Raw genomic sequence first — 20538 nt, forward strand, 5'->3', positions numbered from 1 at the left:
TACATAAGCAGTGTCAAGGGACCCGAGAGGGCATGGAGAGAAGTAAAGGAAAGGCCTTCAGGATTATGTTGTTTCCTGAAACCCCTGGAAGTACAGCCACTTCTTAGTGAACATAAGATGGCAGAGAAGACCCAGCTGTGAAACAAGCTGGTGGGCTGGCAGGTAGGGCCCAGCAGACCAAGTGGTGTGTGGGTGTCTGGAGGAACCTTTAGTGTGTGTGACCCAGCCACTCGGGTAGGAGAGAGACATGGAAACCAGGGTCAGCAGAGTGTTCTGGGCAGGGTCATGGCCCTGACTCTGAAAGAGGAGAGCAGCCCCATTAACTGGGCAAGGTAGGTCTGTAATGAGAGGATACAGTTCCTTCTGTCTGTAAGGGGAGTCCTACTGCAGCTTTCTCTTGATTTTAATTAGAAAGAAAAGAAAATGCATATTCTGAATAGATTTGGACCAAGATATTTGCTCTGTTTTGTAGTTAAGACAGATTTGGAGAGGTGATATGGAGCTGTGTTTATTAAAACAAAGCAAACAAACAAATAAAAAAACAAACAAAGCCAAACAGAAAAAATGGTTGTATTCTCCCTCCTTGTGTTTCTTCCTCATTGCCCAGCCACACTACTCCTTTAGTTTTTTAGCTGCTTTTTCTGTTCCTTCTGGGACATCTGGACAAGGACTGTTTCAGCTGAAGTAAGTATGAGACACAGGCTTGGATAAATGGAGACAGGCCTGAATACATGATGCTTATCCAGTTTTTCCTACTCCCTGTGCTTAAGTGAATCATGTTTTTCATATAGAATATAATGGTTTCTATTGGTGGCTATCCATGCCTCATCTTTGCTTTTTTCTGGTACATTTTTTTACCTTGTCATATGCTGGGAAGTTAACTAAACTTCCTTGTATAAGGAGATGGAGTAAATAGTATTATTTGAAGATTAATCATGTTCACGCTACTATTGATTTAATTTAGGGCATGTGATTCACTTTGTAAGAAAAGAAGACATCTAGTATGGAGTAAGGTAAGAACTCAAGTTCTTATTTTCAAGGCAAGTCTTGGTGTCCTTTTGTCCTGTTTTTTAGTAGAGAAGGTTTCAAAAGCTGGTCAGAAATAAGGTTTGATGGGGAAAATAGGACCAGCAGAGAAACACCAAAGTGAAGGAAGTTCCACATTTGCAAGAGGGTGGATGTGCACACTAACCACTGCGGCAAAGAGGCTGCTGATGTAACGAGCAGTGGATGAAGGTGGTTAGGGAAAGATTATTTGACTTTATTCTGGTAGCTGCCAGCTGGAGGAGTTTGGATCAGCAGATTTCTAGTCTTGAAGCACAGTTTACTGGAATCTTTTTTATGTTTAAAATTTAAGGTGGCCCATTTAAGTGTTTTATTCATTGAATAAAATATTTGGGGAATTAATAATAAAAAGCCTTTTTTCTGGAGATCATTTAGGGCAGCTCTTCTGTGAGTCAGGCTGGTTTGTATATAAAAATATGGGAGAGTTTTAAGAAGAAAAAGCAATTGCCTCACCTTTTAAAGAAAAATAAGAAATAAAAATGTAGAGGCTATGTCTGTTGACAAAAACTAGTCAGGTGAGTGACTGAACAGGAAAGTTCAACTTAGCTGTGTAATGCAAGCAGTTGACTCCCTTTTTTGAGATTCCCTTAGCATACCACAGTATCAAACAGGGAAGCCACAAAGCTCTTGAGCTGTCCATTGTGCAATATAAATTTGGGACTTGAAAGACTAACAGGAACTTGATTTAAGGAATCCTTAAAACATATATACCATTAAAAAATGATATGAAGTGTGTTTCCCAGGAAAAAAGAGCTGAAGCAAAGCCATTCCACTTTAAGCATCCTAAGGGCTTTGATGAGAGGAGTATAGTGTTGCTTGGCTTGCTGCTGATTTGGCAGCCTCTGTCTCTTCACTGCATTTTTCATGCGCGCCCTTCGTTTGTTTCCTTTTTTTTCCTCTTTTGTATCCTACTCATCAGAATGTGAGGTAAAAGGCTGCTACTGCAACACTCTTGCTCCAAGCAGCTTATGCTAACCAGCTTTCACAGAGAACATAATCCTTGCACAAACACCTTAACTCATGAAGGAAGAAGGTCCAGTGCGACGTAGGTTTTCTTCATGTGCTGGGATTTCATCTGTGTTTTCTCCAAGAGCTGATGGCCGAAAGCTCGTCCGGAATGCTTCATTTGGCGGATATAACGAGCTCTCTCCTGCTTTACCAGGTTTGTTTCGGTCTTGCTTTTCTTAAAATGGACGGAAGCGAATATAATTTCCACCTCAAATTTTCACGCTTGAATGGCAGTAATGTACTGATATGTCGGTAGAAATCAGAAAGAATATTCCTTGTATGTATTTAGATAACAGCTCTTTGTAGTGGCGAGATTTGCAGACAGGGAAATGAGTAAGTTAGATTTTACACTGCCACAAATCTCACTTCAAAATGCATTGGTGTATTTGAGACTGAGTGGAATGTTTGTTTTGGTTGTTTGGGCTTTTAGGACTGAGGTTCTGTGATGTGGTTTATAAATGCTTTCCTCACTTGTACTTTCCACCATCCACATAATGGATCTGCATCCCCCCTTCCCCCCCATCCACATAATGGATCTGCTTTAAAATTGTAAGGTACAGCAGAAGGTTTTCATTTAGCTGTAACTACTGGGAGCTCTGCAGGCTGGTCATCAACAATTTGACATAAAATTACAAGATAGAGAATGAGGGCTAAAACTCTAGCCTTGCTAAACTCTGAAGTGCAAGTGTAGTTGAAGACTTACAACCCCTGAAAGGGCTTTAATCTCCTTTTGCTCAGATTTGTTGTTTCCTGAAAATCAGTACTGGAATATTGAAATTAATTTGTAGATCATTGCACATCACTGTTCATAATGTGCTTCTGACATAGGTACCTGAATTTCAGCAGTTTATTTCAGAAAGCCTCAGTGCTTGAAAATGTGTTACAAGGTCACCCACTCCTGAAGGATCATAGTACAAACTGTGCATTCTTTCCAGAAGTGCTCTGGTTGTGTGATTTGTCTTGTGCATGCGCAGAGATGCACTTTATTGTGTAGTCCCACAGGGCCAGGATGTTGGGGGGAAGGAAAGGGGGAATAAAATAGTTTTCACTTTCTATTACGTGCCTCCTGCAGCATGGCTCACTGAATTTTTAAGCCCTGGTTCTGAAGCCCTGGAGCAGAGTTGGGTGCAGAGCATGGGGGAGGTTGCAGACACCATGTTTTATTAAACTTATTTTATCCTGGAATGTTTTCTTTCACTCTGTTTTAGGAAATCATTAGCCTTCTATCAAGAATCTAACACTGACTTTTATTCAAGCTGCTTACGAAATAAAAGATCTCAAAACTTGAAAGCATGGGGTTGGCAACTAGAGAGGTGCTTCCTACCTTTAAAATAAATGTGTAGTCTGGTAATTAGTGGAAAAAGAAAAAAGGGTCTCATTGTGTATTCGCTTCCTTTCTGTATAGAATTCTGCAATTAAAGCTGATCACTGTTCACAAGCAGACAATGAATGACTACTTAAAATGCAGAACAAATAGAAAGTGTTTTTAATGAAAAAATTCAAGTGTGTACATAGAATTAAAAAATGCTTTCTATTTTGGAATCTTTCATATATCTCTGAAGAATTTCAACATTCCTAACATGCTTAATGGACATTTTTTATATACCCTTTCAGACTGGTTTAAGCAAAGAGTAATTGTCTGTTTTAAATATACTCATGTGTAGTTACAGTGATGACAGTCTCTGGTTATTTATTTTATATGGTGCTTACAAAAGAAAACACTGCTGTTAGAAAATACATAAAAGGACTTTGCGTACTTTTCTGATAGCTTTGCTCTCAAAGTCCATGGAGGACTCTGAATTAGTTAATATGGGTTTGTGCTCTTAAATCTGGTTGTGAACAAGCTTTTGAAAGTCAGTCAGTTAAAAAGTTTATGGTTCCCTGTGTTCAATTCTTTAAAAAGATTTTTCCTTTTTTTTCTGATGTGTTTATTATATAGCACCAGTATTGATAATGCCCACCAAGTACAGCTCATATTTCTTCCAGAAGCATTTTCCAGCTCAATTACTTGTTCCTCAAAACTGCACATGCACAGCAGTAATCAAATCAGGCTGTTCCTTTCTTTTCATTTGGAAGTCAGTAATATTGTTGCTTGGATTGCTGTTTTGATCTTTTCATGCATTGCATTGCTTTCTTAGTGTTTTTTCTGTGTTTGAAAAAGAGCCTCCAGTGGATAGTAATTATTTCTCTTATGGATAAAATAGATCTGACATTAAAAAGTAACTTGCTAATTTTCTGATGTATTTTTCTCATCTATCATAATTGCAGATGGCATTTATTGAGAGGCACAAAACCAGTTTTTGAGATGTAAGAGTTGTGATTGGTTTTGGTTTTTCCATTCCTTCAAAACTGACTGAAGGGACAGATTGTGGGTGCAACTTTAAAAAGTGTGTTATGCCTGAAAATTGTAATCTATTATCTAGACAGTTTATTTTGAAACTGTACCCTGCCACAGTCTTTATTCTAATAGTCTTTATTTTTGCAGTGTATATAGCCTTGTTTTTTGCCAGCAACAGTGTTTTGAAGTTTTTGGTTTGGGGCTTATTTATTTATTTATTTATTTATTTATTTTGTTATTGACTACACAATCTATCTCAATCTCTAAAGCAGCACTATTTGATTGACCTCTTGTATGCAAGGGTTCTGGTTCCTCTGTCAGCTCCTGATGAGTTTTAATGTAGATTTTCATGTGCAAGTTTTGGAAGAACATGCTGAGTGCTCACAGTAGGAATGCTCTAATGGACAGTTTCCCTTGGCTTCTGAGGTCATACCATGAACTGTGGCTGACTGCACTGGCGTTGGGATCATCTTTCAGAGCCCATGGCACCTGTGCTGTTAAGATAAGGAAGATCACACTGGGATAAAGTCTGATGTTTAGATGTGGTGTTGCTTCATATGCAATAGCTGATACTCGGAACTGCTTTAGATAGTACAGTAGTCCTAACTCTAAATACTGCTTTCAGGATTGTAGATAGAAAATTATACAAAAATTCAAATGATTCAGTAGAGAGGAAATTACAGAAAGGGACTGTCTTCAACACCTGAATTTCTACGTTGTGAAAGGTAGGCTCAGGTTATTTCATTAGAGCTGCTGGTTGAGTTACAAGGTGGGAAAGAACAAGTAAGCTAAAATATTAAGCCCAAAACCACTGCTGATAAATATTGAGAAACTTGAAGCACTTTCTTTTTCTTACACCCTGCTTCTAGCCTCTTGTGCTCTGGCAGTCTCTGCTCCACACAGCTGTCTGTGTTGTGAGGTTATTTCTTTACACCGAGGGAGGTTACCAGGAGGATGGTGGGGGATGCAAAGCTGGATGACTGGGTTTCCTCACAGACCGAGATGGGGCAGTGCAGGGTGTTCCAGGAGGTGCAGAACCCTGACTTGGCTTTGCTAATGAACCCCTGAGAGAGTCCTTTTCTGCGCTGTGGGTGAGGAGGAGAACAGTCCATGCGGTGGGTAAGTTCATGAATCAGCTGTCATACACACCTCTCCAGCTCGAGATGCTGAAAGTGAGGAGGTGAAATTCATGGAAATGCAATTGAACTTTGGTCTTTGTATCCAGTTCTCTGGGACAGAATAGTTCTTTTTGGTTTCATTTCTTCTTGGTGATACTGATGCAAAGCTTGTTTGTGAAAATATAAATTGTATGTCTGTTGGATAAGGATGTGTGAAGTCCTTAAAATTGTTGTGCTTTAGAGAGCAAGCTTGGAGTTATAGCTTCTCTTATGTAAGAACGATCCTGACTTAGCATTTCCTTGCTGATTCCCCCTCACTAAGGCTTTTGTATGTGCCATTAAATAAACAAAAATGGGAAAGTCATTAGAAAATGCCTGCATTGCATTTTCAGTGGGATTTTTGAGGAATTTCTTTTGGCACTGGATGAGGAGAAATCCTCTGCTCTGGTTCTGGTGTGTGTTTGACTGCCTAAGTCTGGCATTGAATCCAGTAACTTCTCAGTGAAGTAAGGCAAGTGTAGCCTCTGAGGCTTGAAACAACCTTTGTTTTGTTTCATGCCTGATAACTAGTGTTGTAGAAAATGTGCTTTTGCATTTGGTATTATATAGGAAATGTGGTTTCTGGTGTCTGGAGTTTTTGTGGATTCCCTTGTACTACAAATCTTCCGTCTGTCAAGGTACTTCTTCCCTGTTGTCAAATGGTCTTCTGTGTTATAGGTTTTCATTAGCTGAACATATCTATTGCAGATGTGTTGGAAGAATTTAAAAATGAAGGATTTGATGAACTATGCCCAGATGGGGCTTCTATGAAGATGTGTAAAAGTTCTTTATAAAGACATGTAGGGCTTCCTTTCTGTGAACGTAAAATGAGATACTGTACTGCAGTACATAATTTTTAGAAATCTGATCTTTAAAAGGAGTATCTACACAAGGTAATAAATATCAAGGGAGAAAAATCCCCAAAAGACTGATTACCAAAAGAAAATCAAGAGGAATTTTAAGGTTTCTCATGTAACCTGGAGATCAACCTAATGCTCCGTTAACTCTGAATCTTCTCAGGATGTGTAATTGTGACAGTTCTGTCTTAAGAGTTTCTGGTTATTATAAGCTGTGGAAGGCTGAAGATATTAATAATAAAAATAATTCCTACTATGGGCTAACTACCCAACACTGCTACAGAAAGTTAAAAATTCTTTCAAAATTCATAGTTTCCCCTCACATACACACGTTCCCCTGAAGAATGTGAAATTAAGGAGTTTCTCTGGTAAGTCTTCTCATTTCAAGGATCAGAATAGCGATTCCTGTTTCAAAGTCAGGACCATGCCCAGAGGGATGCTTCAAAGCACTGGTGGTGTCCGTGGGTGCAGCGTGCCTGCTGGTGCCATGTCTGGTGCGCTGTCCGAGGGTGCACTGTCCTGCTGGTGCAGGGTGTCCCTGCTGCTGCAGTGCCCTCTCATGGGTACAGCTCTTGGACACCCCTGTGCCAGGCTTCCCAGCTGCCTGGGCTGGTCTGAAATCCATGCACGACTTCATGGTCTCATCTATCTCCTCTCCAGAGGGTAAATAATGGCATGTGGACTTGGATAAATGCATTGTGGAATCTGTTTTATTCCTGCTTATAAAAGCTTTATGCTGCCACCACCCTCTTCAAATAAAATAGATAAGCGAGTGAGATCTGTGTCCTGTAAGCACAGTAGGCAATTTTCCTGCGAGAGGGTGCCAGGCTCTCAGTATATGCTCTCTGGCACATAGCAGCTGTGTGGCAGTACTCATACCAGTGTCCCTATTTTCCATTGTCACATGGACACCAACTTACTTTGCTTTTTGGATACTGAGGAAGTGTGGGGTTTGTCAGAGAAGAGAAATACGGGATTTTGACAACTGTTTCATTATAAAACCATGTATCTATGCTTCCTCAGGGTCAAATGGAAAGTATAAATTCAGGGCTAATGTAAGGAACTTTTTCCATTTTCTTGCAAAAAAATCCTGACTGGTGTTTTTAATCGGATTTGCTTTCATGTAGGTGGTATTTAACAATTATGTAGCTACAGAAATGAACAAACAAAAAAGGGCTTGATTTAGAACTTTTCTCTGTGCCTGCATGTATGCAGGTAGGGGAGAAAGAGAAAATGAAAGGACAAAAGTTGGCACCTTATATTTACAATTCATTGGGTTATTGGATCAGATGCAGCATTATCCCAATACAGTGGACTGTTCTTGCCTCTTAGTGGCAAGTATTAAATTAGTGTGTATTATAGTAGCTGCTATGTTTTCAACTGATAAGACGGATTGGTATGTATGTGTTATTTGAAAATCTGATTTACTTGTACTATTTTATACTAGATGTATTGGCAAATTTATTTCAAAAGCTAGTTTGTATAAATTTTGCTAATGAATTTAAATAATTTGCAACAATGCTGTTTTTTCTTTAAGGTTTTGACAAAGGGAAGGATGATGCGTCACAAAGTAAAGATGATTCGGCGTATTCTATGTCAAAAAGCAAGGTAAGGAAAACAATCTCCTAACCTGTCTTAAAAATGTTGGTGTGTGAAGGAGTTACATATTTTAAATTAAAGGCAAATGTATTTAACTTTTGTTGTAGATAATCCTGAAGATTACTCGTCAGATTCAGCAATAGATAAAGATTAAAGGGAATCTCTTAATAAAGTTCCCAGGATGACATCATATCCAAATCTGTGGTTCAAAGAAATGAAAATTAAATATTCTTGCTGTCATCTTGGAGTGGGTAGTTGCCTTGTCATAGATTTGAAATTGCCTTGCTATAGAGTTTAAAGGCTCTAACTTATCCAGCTGTGTGGTTTTCTATTTTCTGCTGGGATGTCTTTTTCAAGAGGCAAATGTGATAACAGACTCTTAAACAGGCTGTTGGGGTGCATCAGGTGTGGGTTGCTCCGGAAGGTGACGACCTGATTTCGAGCACAGCTAGCTCCCAGGGGAAAGGGGGAAATTCCTGCTTTTTGCTGCTTTTGCACACAGCTGTTCCCACAGCACTCTGTACTGGGCTTGGGCAGGACCCCTTGGAGATAGGATTTGCACTTGAGGTCCTGACACAAATTCTCCTGTGGTATTTGATATATCAGAGCTATAAAGAGAAACATTACAAAGATACTGAAGGAAAACAGAGACTTAAAAGATTTCCTGGCTTAAATGGTGTTGTTGAAATTGCAGTGGGATAAGCAGTTCCATTTCTGCAGCTGATGCAGCTTTGTTGTGTGTAGCTAAGCATTTCAAACTGTTGGTGTCTTAAATGTGACTTGGAATCACAAAATTTTGTATCTTTTTGCTTTACTGCATACTAGAGCCTCACTTGTCAGGGATATAAGGAAGTATACTTTACTATCTTGTGATCAAAATATTTATATTGGTCCAGAAACTTCAAAATCAGTTTGACTTGGAAATCAAGTTAATATGATCTTTTTTGACATGGATTTATTCTAGACTCCAAAGAATCATTTATCTTTGACTATCTAATTCCATTTTCCTCTCCCTTATATTTATTTTTCTTAGTTTTTGTGTTAACAGGATCTTAAGTCTTTGGGTTCTTTGCTATTACATTTTTTGTGCCTTTATGTCAAAGATGAGACCAATATTCCTACTTCTGCTAATACATGTTTTTCTTCACTTTTTTTTTTTTAAATGCTGCATCTGGGGCTTGATTTTACTAGTGGGAGTAAAATAGCAGCCCTTCTTCCTAAGGGAGAATGGAAAAGCAATGATGGGACTTGCCTGGAATCTGGTACTGAATGTACCTAGCTGGGAGTTACAGCAGGTTCTCTTAAGGTGTTTTCTTCTAAATTTTTTATCCTATCTGCTTTGTGTAGCTGTAACGGTGAGAAGGTTACTGGCTTAAAAATATACAGACTGCTGACCTGTCTCATAACATTGAGCAGCTAAATGTAGACCTTTACTCAGTGTCATATTAATGAGCTTTAAAACTGAAACCATGAGAAAATGAGTTTTTTTAGCCTGGGAAACTTTCTGGTTTGGGGCTTTTCTATGCATGACCTTTAGATTGCCTTAGCTTTCTGTTAGTGAGCAACTAGAATATTTATGAATGTTTTCCTGAAGTTCCATTATAGCTTGCATAATGAGTTCATTACCTCTTCTTATGTGACAGTGATAATCATTTATCCCCTCTTCTGTTACTACATTTAAAGTACTGTGTTTCTTTTAAATTCTAGAGAGAGGAATTTAATTTCAAGTTGTACACTTAAGCTAAATTTTGAGTGTCAAGAATATACCTTTATTACAAGATGTTTTCTTCATTTTTCCAAGGCAGATACAGAAGTTAAAGAACATTTACTTATCATTAAAATAATTTTGAGCTAAAATTACTTTTTGCCGATTATTGCACATATCTTTTTTACAGTAGCAAAGTAGACTCCTGTAAAGTCTTAGTTCTGAATTAAAGATGTAAAGTAGAATCCAGGTTAAATTGTTCTGTACAGCTTGTGACTCTTTAGGCTTTGTTTCTTTTGTTTGAGCAGCCTGTGAGTTAAAAGAATGCTCAAGTGCACTGTTATTATTATTGCTGTAAGTTTTACTCAAAGCTTACGTATTTTTTGACTGTCATTTTATAGTATTCCAAAATACAAATTCAGTGAATAGACTTTGCACTGTAGTTGGAGATTTGAAATATGGAGCATCCTGAGGGTCAGTTTTGATAAAATGTCCTTGAATTTGAATTGAATACAGTTTAGAATGGTACATTGTTTTGGTTTTCTATTTATGACAACGCAGAAATTTTGGGTCCACCAGGCTTATGTTTCAGTGCACAAAGAAATACAACTCTAATTTATTTGAAGTTTGTATATAGTCAATACCTACTCAATGTTCTCTGACCTCCAGTAGGAATGATGTGAAAACTCTATGATAGACTCCTCTTAGATTCCTCTTTTTCCATTTTTATTTTTCCTGAAGAGTGTTGTTCCCAAATATTTGGTGGCTTGGGTTCCCTTTCAACTAGTAGGCAACAAACCCCTAGGAGTAATCTTTGAACCTTAGGAGACACGGGGGAGAGGTGGGGGGAGAGATCATGTGGTGCTGAGGCAGCTATTGTCCTGCAGGAGCAGGACTTGGGTGTCACGAACAAACCTGGGGCTTGTTCCTGCCTGATGCCACCGTGAGCTTCTTGAAGGTGACTTGCAGAGTAATCAGAGCATGGAATTAGGGTGCAAGGAGCAGAACAAGTGCCGTTAGTGGGCAGCTGTGCTCTGATGATTTCTAGAGCACTGAATCCTAGACTGAAGAGGCTGTATTTTCCTTCATGAGTCACAGGGTAAGTGCCTCTATAGCAGTCCATTTGGAGAAGCTGTCAAGCTGTTGATGAAGACAGCTGATTCTATATTCTGATTCATATATCCTGTTAAAACACCTGGGTTCTCCAGAAACATTCTCTCTCTGCTAAAATAATGTCTAACTACTCAAGCACGCTCTGTCTAGTAACAGTCTACATGAGCTAAATACTTACTTGTGTATAGGTCAGTATACTTCCAAAGGAAAGAACCTCAGACTTCTTTCCCATAAAACCCTTGCAAAAAGAGACTCCATGAATGAGTGGTGAAGAGCTCATGTTACAAGTTGTGGTTTATTGGTTTATTTGGGGTTTTTAATGGGGGAAGCAGTAGAGAAGTGAGAGGGAATGGGAACCTTACAAACATAATTGCACTTCAAACACTTGCTAAAGTGTCAGCATCAGTAATATATTCTTGTATCTGTCATTGTCACTTATTTATTATGTGTATTGTGAATTTCAGTCTGAATCCAAGCTTTTCAATGGCTCTGAGAAGGACATCTCTCAATCTTCAAGCAAACTTACAAAAAAAGAATCTCTTAAGGTGAATTAATTTCCTAGTAACTCCTCAGGGGCTGTCTGTAAATGCATTCAGGTAGTTTTACCGTATTCTCTGATGAGAAGACAAAAATGCCAAATAATGATGAGACTTAGGGAATATTTAAGTATTGTGAGAAGTTGTGCTGTTGATTTTCTTCAAATTTTACTGTATTTTTACTTGAATAATGGCTTCTATAATGCACTCTTTAACATGGCACAAAATTGTGGAGTAACTCAGAAGATTGTAGATTATTTCAGATTGGCAGACACCTCAGGACATCTACATGCAATGAAATGACAAATGGTATTACAAAAATTGTAATTTGAATGCATTTCTATTACCTTCTTCCCTCTGTACTGTATCAAGACCAAATTCCACTGTTTGGTAGATACCATTTCAGGAGAAATGTAAAATTATTTGACTTTAAATGAGGGAGATACATTGCTCCAAATTTCTCCTGGTGGGGAGGAACATAACTGGTGGGTAAAGACCATGGGTCAGATAATGTACCTGTATGCTGGAATTTGGTTTGGTTGGTTTTTCCTCCCCTTTGATTCTAACAGGAGTTTCAAAGTCCTCAGTTTAAAAATAAAATTCCAGAAGAGTCCAAAATTGTCTATGTCCTAGCTGCTCTTGAAGTAAGTGTTTGCACTTTGAAGTCAAATACTCTATTTTAAAGCTGTTTTTCTATATATCTGTACTGCAAATTGAATTTAGCAAGTTTTTCCTCAGCTTGTATTGGTCAATACTTTTTTGTGCTGATAACTGCCTCAGGGCTGTGACATTGTGAACATTTTTATTATTATTTGCAGGTTCAAAAGAAAAACTACAGAGAAGAAAAGAAGAGAGCCACGAAAGAATTACTTAGCACAATCACGGACCCCTCAGTTATTGTTATGGCTGACTGGTTGAAGGTCAGAATCTGAGTTGAAGATGGAGCAGTTCATTGCTTGCTGCTTTCTGGCCAGAATAGAAAAAGCTCAATCTTTTACTTGCTGTTAATGTTTTTCTACAGGCACAGCAGCCACTAATTGCATCCCAAGGTCCTTGTGCTCAAATCCTAGTGGACCAATAGAAGAACTTAGCTCCCCCTTACTGCAGTCACCCTAGTCACATTATTCCTGTGTGCACAGCCATCAACTTGGGATGAGTTGGCTATGCTGTTCTCATTTTGTCCTTCTCTTACGCTTTGAAGTGGCTGTGTTACATACGTAACAATTGCAAAAATGATTCAGTCAGATATTTGAATGCAGGTTTCTTTGTGTATTTCTGATAGTTTTCCTTTCCTCTCTTAAGAGCTAGCTGGTACTGCTATCTTAAAAATAGCAGTTCATATCATCAACAGTAGTGCAGTTGAATTGTCATACTTCCCATATCTGGATGCGTGCCTACCCATTTGTAGAAGTGAGTATTCATCAAGACAGAAGAACAAGTATACCTTTATATTCTTTAATAAACCTGGGTAAACTCTTGAAAGACCTGATAAACTTTGCTTTGAAATAAAAGCTAATCAGTTTTAATTTTGTTGAGGGGGATGGTTTCGGTATTGACTTCACTGAGATACAACTGTAACTATTTATCTTACAGATTCGTGGTACCTTGAAAAGCTGGACCAAATTGTGGTGTGTACTGAAACCAGGAGTGTTGCTTCTTTACAAAACTCCCAAAAACGACCAGTGGGTAGGAACAGTGCTGCTGAACGTTTGTGAACTCATCGAGAGGCCTTCTAAAAAAGATGGCTTTTGTTTCAAACTTTTTCATCCTTTGGAGCAGACCATATGGGCTACTAAGGTTAGTGGTAGCATTTCCTTTCTTAAGGGATGACTAGCATTAATCAGCTATGAGTAAAGACAACCTTAATGAAAAGCTGAACTGTGTTTTCTGTTTCAAATTCAGTGGTGTTGATTCTGAATGTAAGCCCTGCACATCTAGACCCATTCAGAAAAAGTATTTGATTTATGCTGCTGTCTGTGCTAAAAGAGCTTCAGAAGTGTGGTGTGCAAAGGGTTGCCATTAAAAAGGTTAATGCAGTCACTGGCAGTCACATGAATTAAAGGAATGAGTGTTTAACATTGTATTTTACACCAGTCAAAATTGAGAAATTAAGGTGAGATTTGCCAAAATAAGAGTTATAAACATTTATTGGTGTCCAACAATATATATTCATATAACAAAATATCACCTTAGTTCAATTTGCTTGTAAGAGTCAAAAAACAGATTACTTGCTTGTGCAATCATAGCTCGTATTGAAACTTGTTAGCCAAGGCTGTTTGTTTTTCTTCTGATGTTAGGAAGATACATGTTTTCATTCAATTCTGATGTCTGTTTGCCTTGTCATACACGGCATAATACTGTGAGCAGCTCTTAGTGTGTTGAAAAGCACAGGAGTGTTCTGCTGAGGTTTATTTCAATATCTTGTAAAGATCTTTAATGCTTGCTCTTACTCACTGTTTATAATCTGATAAACTATTGTAGTCCTTGTTCTTTGTTTATGTGTGGAGAAGGGATGTGGAAGCACAGCACAAGTGAACATATTTTCCTTCTGAAATAACCCCTTGCTTTAGATGAAATTACTGTACAATATTAGGAGCCTTGTTATGATTAATTATACTGTCTAAAATATACATTTTGCAATCTCACAATTACTAGCTCTTCTAAATCTTAAATTGATACACGTGTACTGTCACATCTGTAGAATATGCTGTGTTAAATTTGCCATCCTTTTCTTAGGCAAGTCAGTCAGTATAATTCCTGATGCTTGTGGTCATTTTGGATTGTGATCATTTATTAGTGTTACCTGATTTTCCAAACTTAGATCAAATCACTTGTAGTTTCTTTTGAATAATTTTATTTTATTGTTGCTTAGGCAAACTTTTCAGTAATTAGTGGTGATCTCACATTTGCAGAACACAAAGTCCATATCCTTTTCCAAAGCTATAGCATTTGGTGTTAATGTGTTTTATTATGGTATATATACATGCATTGCAAAGTGGTGGCCTGTCTGCAGAGGATCACAAATCAGTCTTATATTTCTTTATTGCTTGGCGGTGAGAAATGGATTTGTTTGTTTTTTTAAATAGATATTTAGAATTTAGAGGACATGCCCTACCAGATTTTTACTTTTTTAAGGTAGGTCAAATTTTGAACCTGAACAGATTGATACTGTCCATTCTAAATGTGCTGAGAGCTGGAGTGGCGTTTGTTCATTTTGGTATGGCTATTTGCAGTTGAGAATTACTGGATTCCATTAGTTAAAAGGCCTTTAAGTTGAAACCCTTTTCTGCCTTGTTTACCTAGTCAACCATAATGTCCTAGTTACAGATTTATTGTTACAAGGCAAACTTGCATAAGAGTAATTGACTGATCTAGAGTAGATTTACCAGAAAGAGCCTCAAGTCCAAGGCAAATCGAGCCTTGTTTGCAGTTAGTGCAGAAAGACAGCATTGCAAAAAACATGTATAGAGGTATAAGTACTGCAGGAGATTTTCTGACTTGAACACATTACCCATGGTGTAGTTCTGGCAGACTGCAAATTCTCTTCTGCAGTAGTTTGTGGTCAGTCACTTCACATGCTCCCTTAAGCCTGTTGCTGTGGTCTTTGATGTTCCTCCTGCACTCTGAGGTAGCTGATGCACTGTACCTGTTCATCTTCCTTGTGTGCCTGGTCCTGATGCCATTTCAGTTTTCTGAAATTAATAATTAGACAAGTTAATGCAAATATTTTTTTCTGAGTAAATTTAGTCAGGGGTGACTGCATATCAGTTTCCACTGTTGTCTTTGAAACAATGGTCATGGCATTTGAGTTTTATTGGCATGAATATCCTGTAAGAAGTAAACTTCAACATTTTTTAACATAACAGAATTTTTAACTTGACCATTGGCTTGGAGTAGTAGCAGCATTCCATCAGAAACAGAGACAATCCAAATAAAGTCACCCAGCAAACAGAAATTAATGTGCCTCTTGTACAGTTCACTAATTACTGGAAATTGGTTTTGAAACCATAATGGGCGATACCAAAGAAGAGTATTCAGTGCTATTGGAACAGTAACCAATTAGAGGAAATCAAGATCATGAACAGTTATATAAAATGAGTCAACTTACTTAAATCTTTTCTAAAAATTATTCGGTTTTAATCAATATATTGTTAGAACACTTAGGGAGTGTAACTTTCTTGAATTAAAAAAAAAAAGCAAAACCGGACACCAAAACCACACTTCATCTATAAACTGTAGTTGTTTGGTACAAAGTAGCCTACCCTAAAGTGCCACAGTATAAGCCCAAAGGGCAGATCTCATGAGCAGAAGTCTGCCCCAGTGTTCTGTGACCCAAGAGTTTCAAGGCCTTCTGGTGGCTGAGGACTTTGCACAGTGCTGGCAGCACCCCAGCACGTCTCCCAGCCCTGCCTGGTGTGGTGCCATGGTGCTCTCCCCTCCTCAGATGACACTGGGCTTCTTCCCTGCCTTCCCACCCTTGGGGTGAGGAGTGGTTGTGCATTGGGGTTGTCCCTCTTGGTTCTTGGTACCCACTAACTCCTAACCCCAGTGTTGCTGCTTCACCAAAATCTTTTGTAGGCACACCTTCCCACTCTGTCAGAGGAAGACTGAGGTTTGGAATCTTGTTTCTAGCACCCAATTGCTGTTACTCTATACTGACTCCTCAGGCGTTCTGAACGTCATTTACACCAGCACTAGTTTGCCTGTATTGGTATTTAAGTCCCACCAAGACTACTCCTTTACCTGCTTCTCGCCCTCAGAAGTGTTCTGGCTGTTTCATTTGCTTGCTTCTAAAATTACCTGCCTTTATCTGCTTTTGCTCAAGACTTCTGCTGGCTTTCCAATTCCCTCTTCTAAGCCTTATATTGGCTTTCCATTAGGCTTCTCTGGGGGAAATCAGTAAAGATCAAAGTTTGTTAACTCATCAGTTAGGCAGGCTTAACCCAGCTTTCAGCAATAGTTTCAAGTATGTTTAAAACAGCCCTCTTTGCCTATCAATTGTCTTAAAGTTACCGTAGATAAACTTTTCTTTTGGAAGGGACTTTAAAATGGTTATTTAACATTTTATTCCAAAATGAAGGTTGACAGAAATGGAAAGTATTTTGAATTTTTCTTTTTCTTTTTTTTTTTTTTTCTTTTTTTTATGTGAACTCTGAAGAACTTCACAGTTGAAAATAAAACTTTGGCCAAGTCTGATTTATTCACAAAAAAACAAACCCACCCCCCCAAAAAAAACACACCCAAATCAAAAGCAAAAAACCCCAACCAAACTATTTTTTTTTTAATCCCAAAGACCATTCTTTTGAGAAGTGGGCTTGAATTGGGTCCTATACTTAGAATGAAGTCCTTGAAGAAACCCAGTGAAAGAGGGCTGTCTGTCTTTCCATTCATGTCTTCATTAGATGTTGCTGAGTAACAGTAAATAGCCCTGCAGTGTGTCAGCTTCTTACTACATTGAATGATAAACTGTAAAACTGAATTAAAATATCGGATGCTTTTTCTTGTTCTGTGTATTTCAAGGGCCCTAAAGGTGAAGCAGTTGGTGCTATAACTCTGCCATTGCCCACCAGTTACTTGATCGTCCGAGCCGCTTCAGAATCAGATGGTAAATAGATGCTTCACTGGTTTTCAGCAGTGACTACAGTTAGTTATGAGAAAGATGGTTTTAATTGTCTTATGTCTGCTACAGCACTTTGATTGTAGTTTGTTGTGAAGGTTTTCCTTTAATTTAGAGCATTCAGTTATGGTGGTACTACTACATTTTCATGGTTCTTAAAGGAGAATATTGACCTGAAGGATAAGCTATTTAACTCCTTGCAGTTGCCTTTTGTTGACTGGGTAGAGAAAGGGGAAAGGGTTATCTGTGATTTAGCTATATTAATGCTTGTCTAAATATCAACTGCCTATGTAATGTGCTAATATGGATGTATTCTTATTAAAGCATTTATGTGTTAAGTGCAGCAGTTGCACAGAGTTCTAGTAGTAAGAATTCCTTCAAAATGTCATTTTGTAAACACCCTTTACTGGGAAGATGGTGATCAGTGCAACCACCCTGTAAAGTTATAATGTGGAAAAAAAAAAGACTGTTCTGTAGCTCTTTCTAGCATGTGCCTTTCATCTACTAGTTAATTAAGCATACCCCTGCAGACTTTAAAAACAGGACTCTCTCTTCTGTATTGAGAAATGGATTAGATACATGGAAAATAAGTAGTAAGAAGGAGAAAGAATACCCAAATTTGTTCAGTTACTTTTTGCCAAAGAAAATTAGAATATCTGATTTTTATCTCTTGAAATGTTATTTATACACTATCATTATAGCTCTTTTTCCATGCTATTATCATATTACTTGGGTAAATTTTGCCAAATGATACAGTTACTTAGTCTTCAGAGCTAGAGCAGGGCTGCAGGCATCTTTGGGGGTATTCCACAGTCATGGCCTGGGTAGAACCAGGCTTTCATTAAGGAAGAAATGCTGGAATATGCTCTAACAAAATCATGATTTACCTTGCTTGTCCTGCCCTGAAGCATCCCTTGTACCAAAGCTGGGTGGTTGTGAGATATTTTTATGTCCCCACCAGACCATAAAATCCAATGCATGTAACATGGAACAACTCTGAAGTGTATCTTCAAAGGCAATGTAAGCAGGCCCAAAGGACTAACTTTCTCATTTAGGAAACAGAAGTGGTATAATTCTGTTAAATCTTTAATTTTTAGTCTAATACTAAATTTGTCTTTAGGCAGGTGTTGGATGGATGCTTTGGAGCTAGCACTGAAGTGTTCAGGTCTGCTTAAACGTACAATGATTAGGGAAGGTAAAGATCACGACTTGAACTCCTCAGCCGACAGTACTCATGTCTCTTTCTATGGTCTGATTCGTGCTAACAACTTACACAGTGGAGAAAACTTACCGTAAGTGAATTAATTACTAAGCCTGATTGCTTTCTGGCAGAACCTTGTAGCGATAATTTCACCACGGGGAGGCTAAGGCTGCACTTTGTGTTGCTCCTGAGTTCTCTTTATATGCCTTATTTGTAGTGTGTTTTATGCCCTGCACGTAAAATGAAAAAATCTTTTTTTCAAGCAAAGCAGATCCAGGGGAAAGTTTGGTCCAAGGAACTTGCATCAGTAAGTTTAAGTACTCAATTAAACTGTTCAAAATAGAAAAAATTAAAATTTAAAGGTGGTGTCTCTCGTTAGCTTCAGCAGAATGTCAGAAGCTTAGTACACATGACAAAAGGTGGTAGATGAGAATTGAAGTTGCTGGTTTTTTAGTTAAAGAAATAAATTATGCTTTATTTAAACGGTTTCAGCTTTAATCATCAGATGGATGAATAATAATTCAGTCACCTTATGATTAAATGAATAAAAGTTAAAATTGTCTTATATCACCTGATATCTAATGTCTGAGAGCCCTTGAGTTATTTCAATAAAAACTTTCAGCCCAATTTTTGTGAGCATATGCTTTTGTGGAAATAAATGGCTGTAGTGGGTTGACTGTGGCTGGATGTCAGGCACCCACCAAAGCCTCATTGCCCCGTGCAGCTGGATAGGGAGAGAAAATTTAACAAAGGATTCATGAATCGAGATAAGGACCAGAAGAGGCCACTCATTAAATGCTATCATAGGCTAAACAGGCTTAGGTTAGTGATATTAATTGAATTTATTACTAACAAAATCAGAGTTGAATAATGAGAAGTAAAATAAGACCTTAAAAAAAATCCTCCTTCCTACCCCTTCCTCCTTCCCCAGAGGCACAGAGACAGGGAATAGGTTTCCAGCTGCTGCTCAGGGAGAGGAGTCCATCATGGGGTCCCTCTCACAAGGATAATGATAATTCTCTGAACTTCTCCAGCATAAGTCCATCATATGGGAGGCAGTTCTCCACAAACTGCTGCCATGTGGGTCCCTCTTCCACAGGGGCAGTTTTTCAGGCACAGACTGCTGCAGCATAGGTCTCCCACAGGGTCACAGGTCCTACCAGGACACTGCTCCAGTCCTGGCCTCTCCCAACATGTCTGCAGGTCCCTGCCAGGAGCCTGCTTCAGAACAGGCCTCCCACGTGTTCACAGCCTCCTCTCAGACATCCATCTCAGTAACTTTACACCAATTTGACATACTTTGTGAAGATTTAATTGTCCACTTGTCTTTTCTGGGTGGGCAGGAATTTTGTACTGCTGGTACAAGTATCCTCTCCCAGAGAGGGACTGGGAGAAATGCAATTTTTTTTTTTTTGTGTAATGCATAGATAGTCTGAGAAAAGCACAAAAAAGGCAAATGCTTGCCCCTGCAACAATTAAAGACCTGTAGTGGTTGAAGTTTGCCAATCTGAGTTTCCTGGCCAATGCACCAAATAATGTAGTGGGTTTAGCACTGACTAAAATTGTCAATGCACCTACTAGAATTATTTACTCCTTTCCTGCTGTGAGATATGAATTAGGAGGAGGCCAAAGCAAGCCCAGAACTTAAAAGGTGTAAAGAAAACTTTATTAATAGAACTAAAAGAATAATAAGATTCAGAATAAAACCTTTAGAACACTTCTCCTCCCCCTGCCTGACTTCTTTTTTTCCCAACTGACAACACAGAGACAAAACCTGGGATTTTCAATCAGTTACCACCTCTACAATAGTCTTTCATCAGTTCTTGTAGGGAGAGGAGTTTCTCTCACCAGGCCATGGAGGTCTCCAAAAATTCGCTTGTAACTTGTCAATTTCTACAAATAACAGCCACCCGGAAAGTCTGCAATTGTGAAGTTCCTCACGTTTTCACAGCCTCCCCATAGCTGAGTTAATGGGCCATGTCAGCTTCTGGGGTATTATTTTAAGGATGAGCTGTTCATATGTGTCCTGGTTGAGCAGGGTCAGTTCTTCCTGGTTGGAGAACTGGGTGAATGGCAGGACTCAAGGGGGTGTAGTGAATGGATCTACATCTGGCTGGTGACACCAGCTGTGTCCCTCAGGGCTCAGTCATGGGCCTGTTCTGCTCAGTGTTTTTATCAGTGATCTGGATGTAGGAGCTGAATACACTCTCAGGAATTTTGCTGACAATACCAAGCAGGGAGGTGCTGCTGACTCTCTCAAAGGATGAGAGGCCTCACAGAGGGATCTGCGTGGATTGGAGAGCTGGGCAATCATCAATGGCATGGAATTAAAGAAGTCCCAG

At 38.7% G+C, this 20538-nt stretch overlaps 1 protein-coding gene across 9 annotated transcripts in view; it reads left to right on the forward strand.

The window, feature by feature from the left end:
• The window catches only part of OSBPL8 (oxysterol binding protein like 8), an 83490-nt gene that overhangs the window by 46972 nt on the left and 15980 nt on the right, over positions 1-20538 (forward strand). For all 9 annotated transcript variants that reach the window (XM_005519377.3, XM_088055038.1, XM_014248972.2 and 6 more), the window contains 6 exons: positions 7963-8033; positions 11307-11387; positions 12197-12298; positions 12972-13175; positions 16899-16983; positions 18116-18287. In XM_005519377.3, the coding sequence (XP_005519434.2) occupies positions 7963-8033; positions 11307-11387; positions 12197-12298; positions 12972-13175; positions 16899-16983; positions 18116-18287 (715 nt within the window). The remainder of the gene's footprint in view (positions 1-7962; positions 8034-11306; positions 11388-12196; positions 12299-12971; positions 13176-16898; positions 16984-18115; positions 18288-20538) is intronic.

The sequence above is a fragment of the Pseudopodoces humilis genome, chromosome 5 (genome assembly GCF_049639895.1).
Source record: "Pseudopodoces humilis isolate 2021_Gansu_Grassland_sample_001 chromosome 5, ASM4963989v1, whole genome shotgun sequence".
Taxonomy (NCBI): Eukaryota; Metazoa; Chordata; class Aves; order Passeriformes; family Paridae; genus Pseudopodoces; species Pseudopodoces humilis.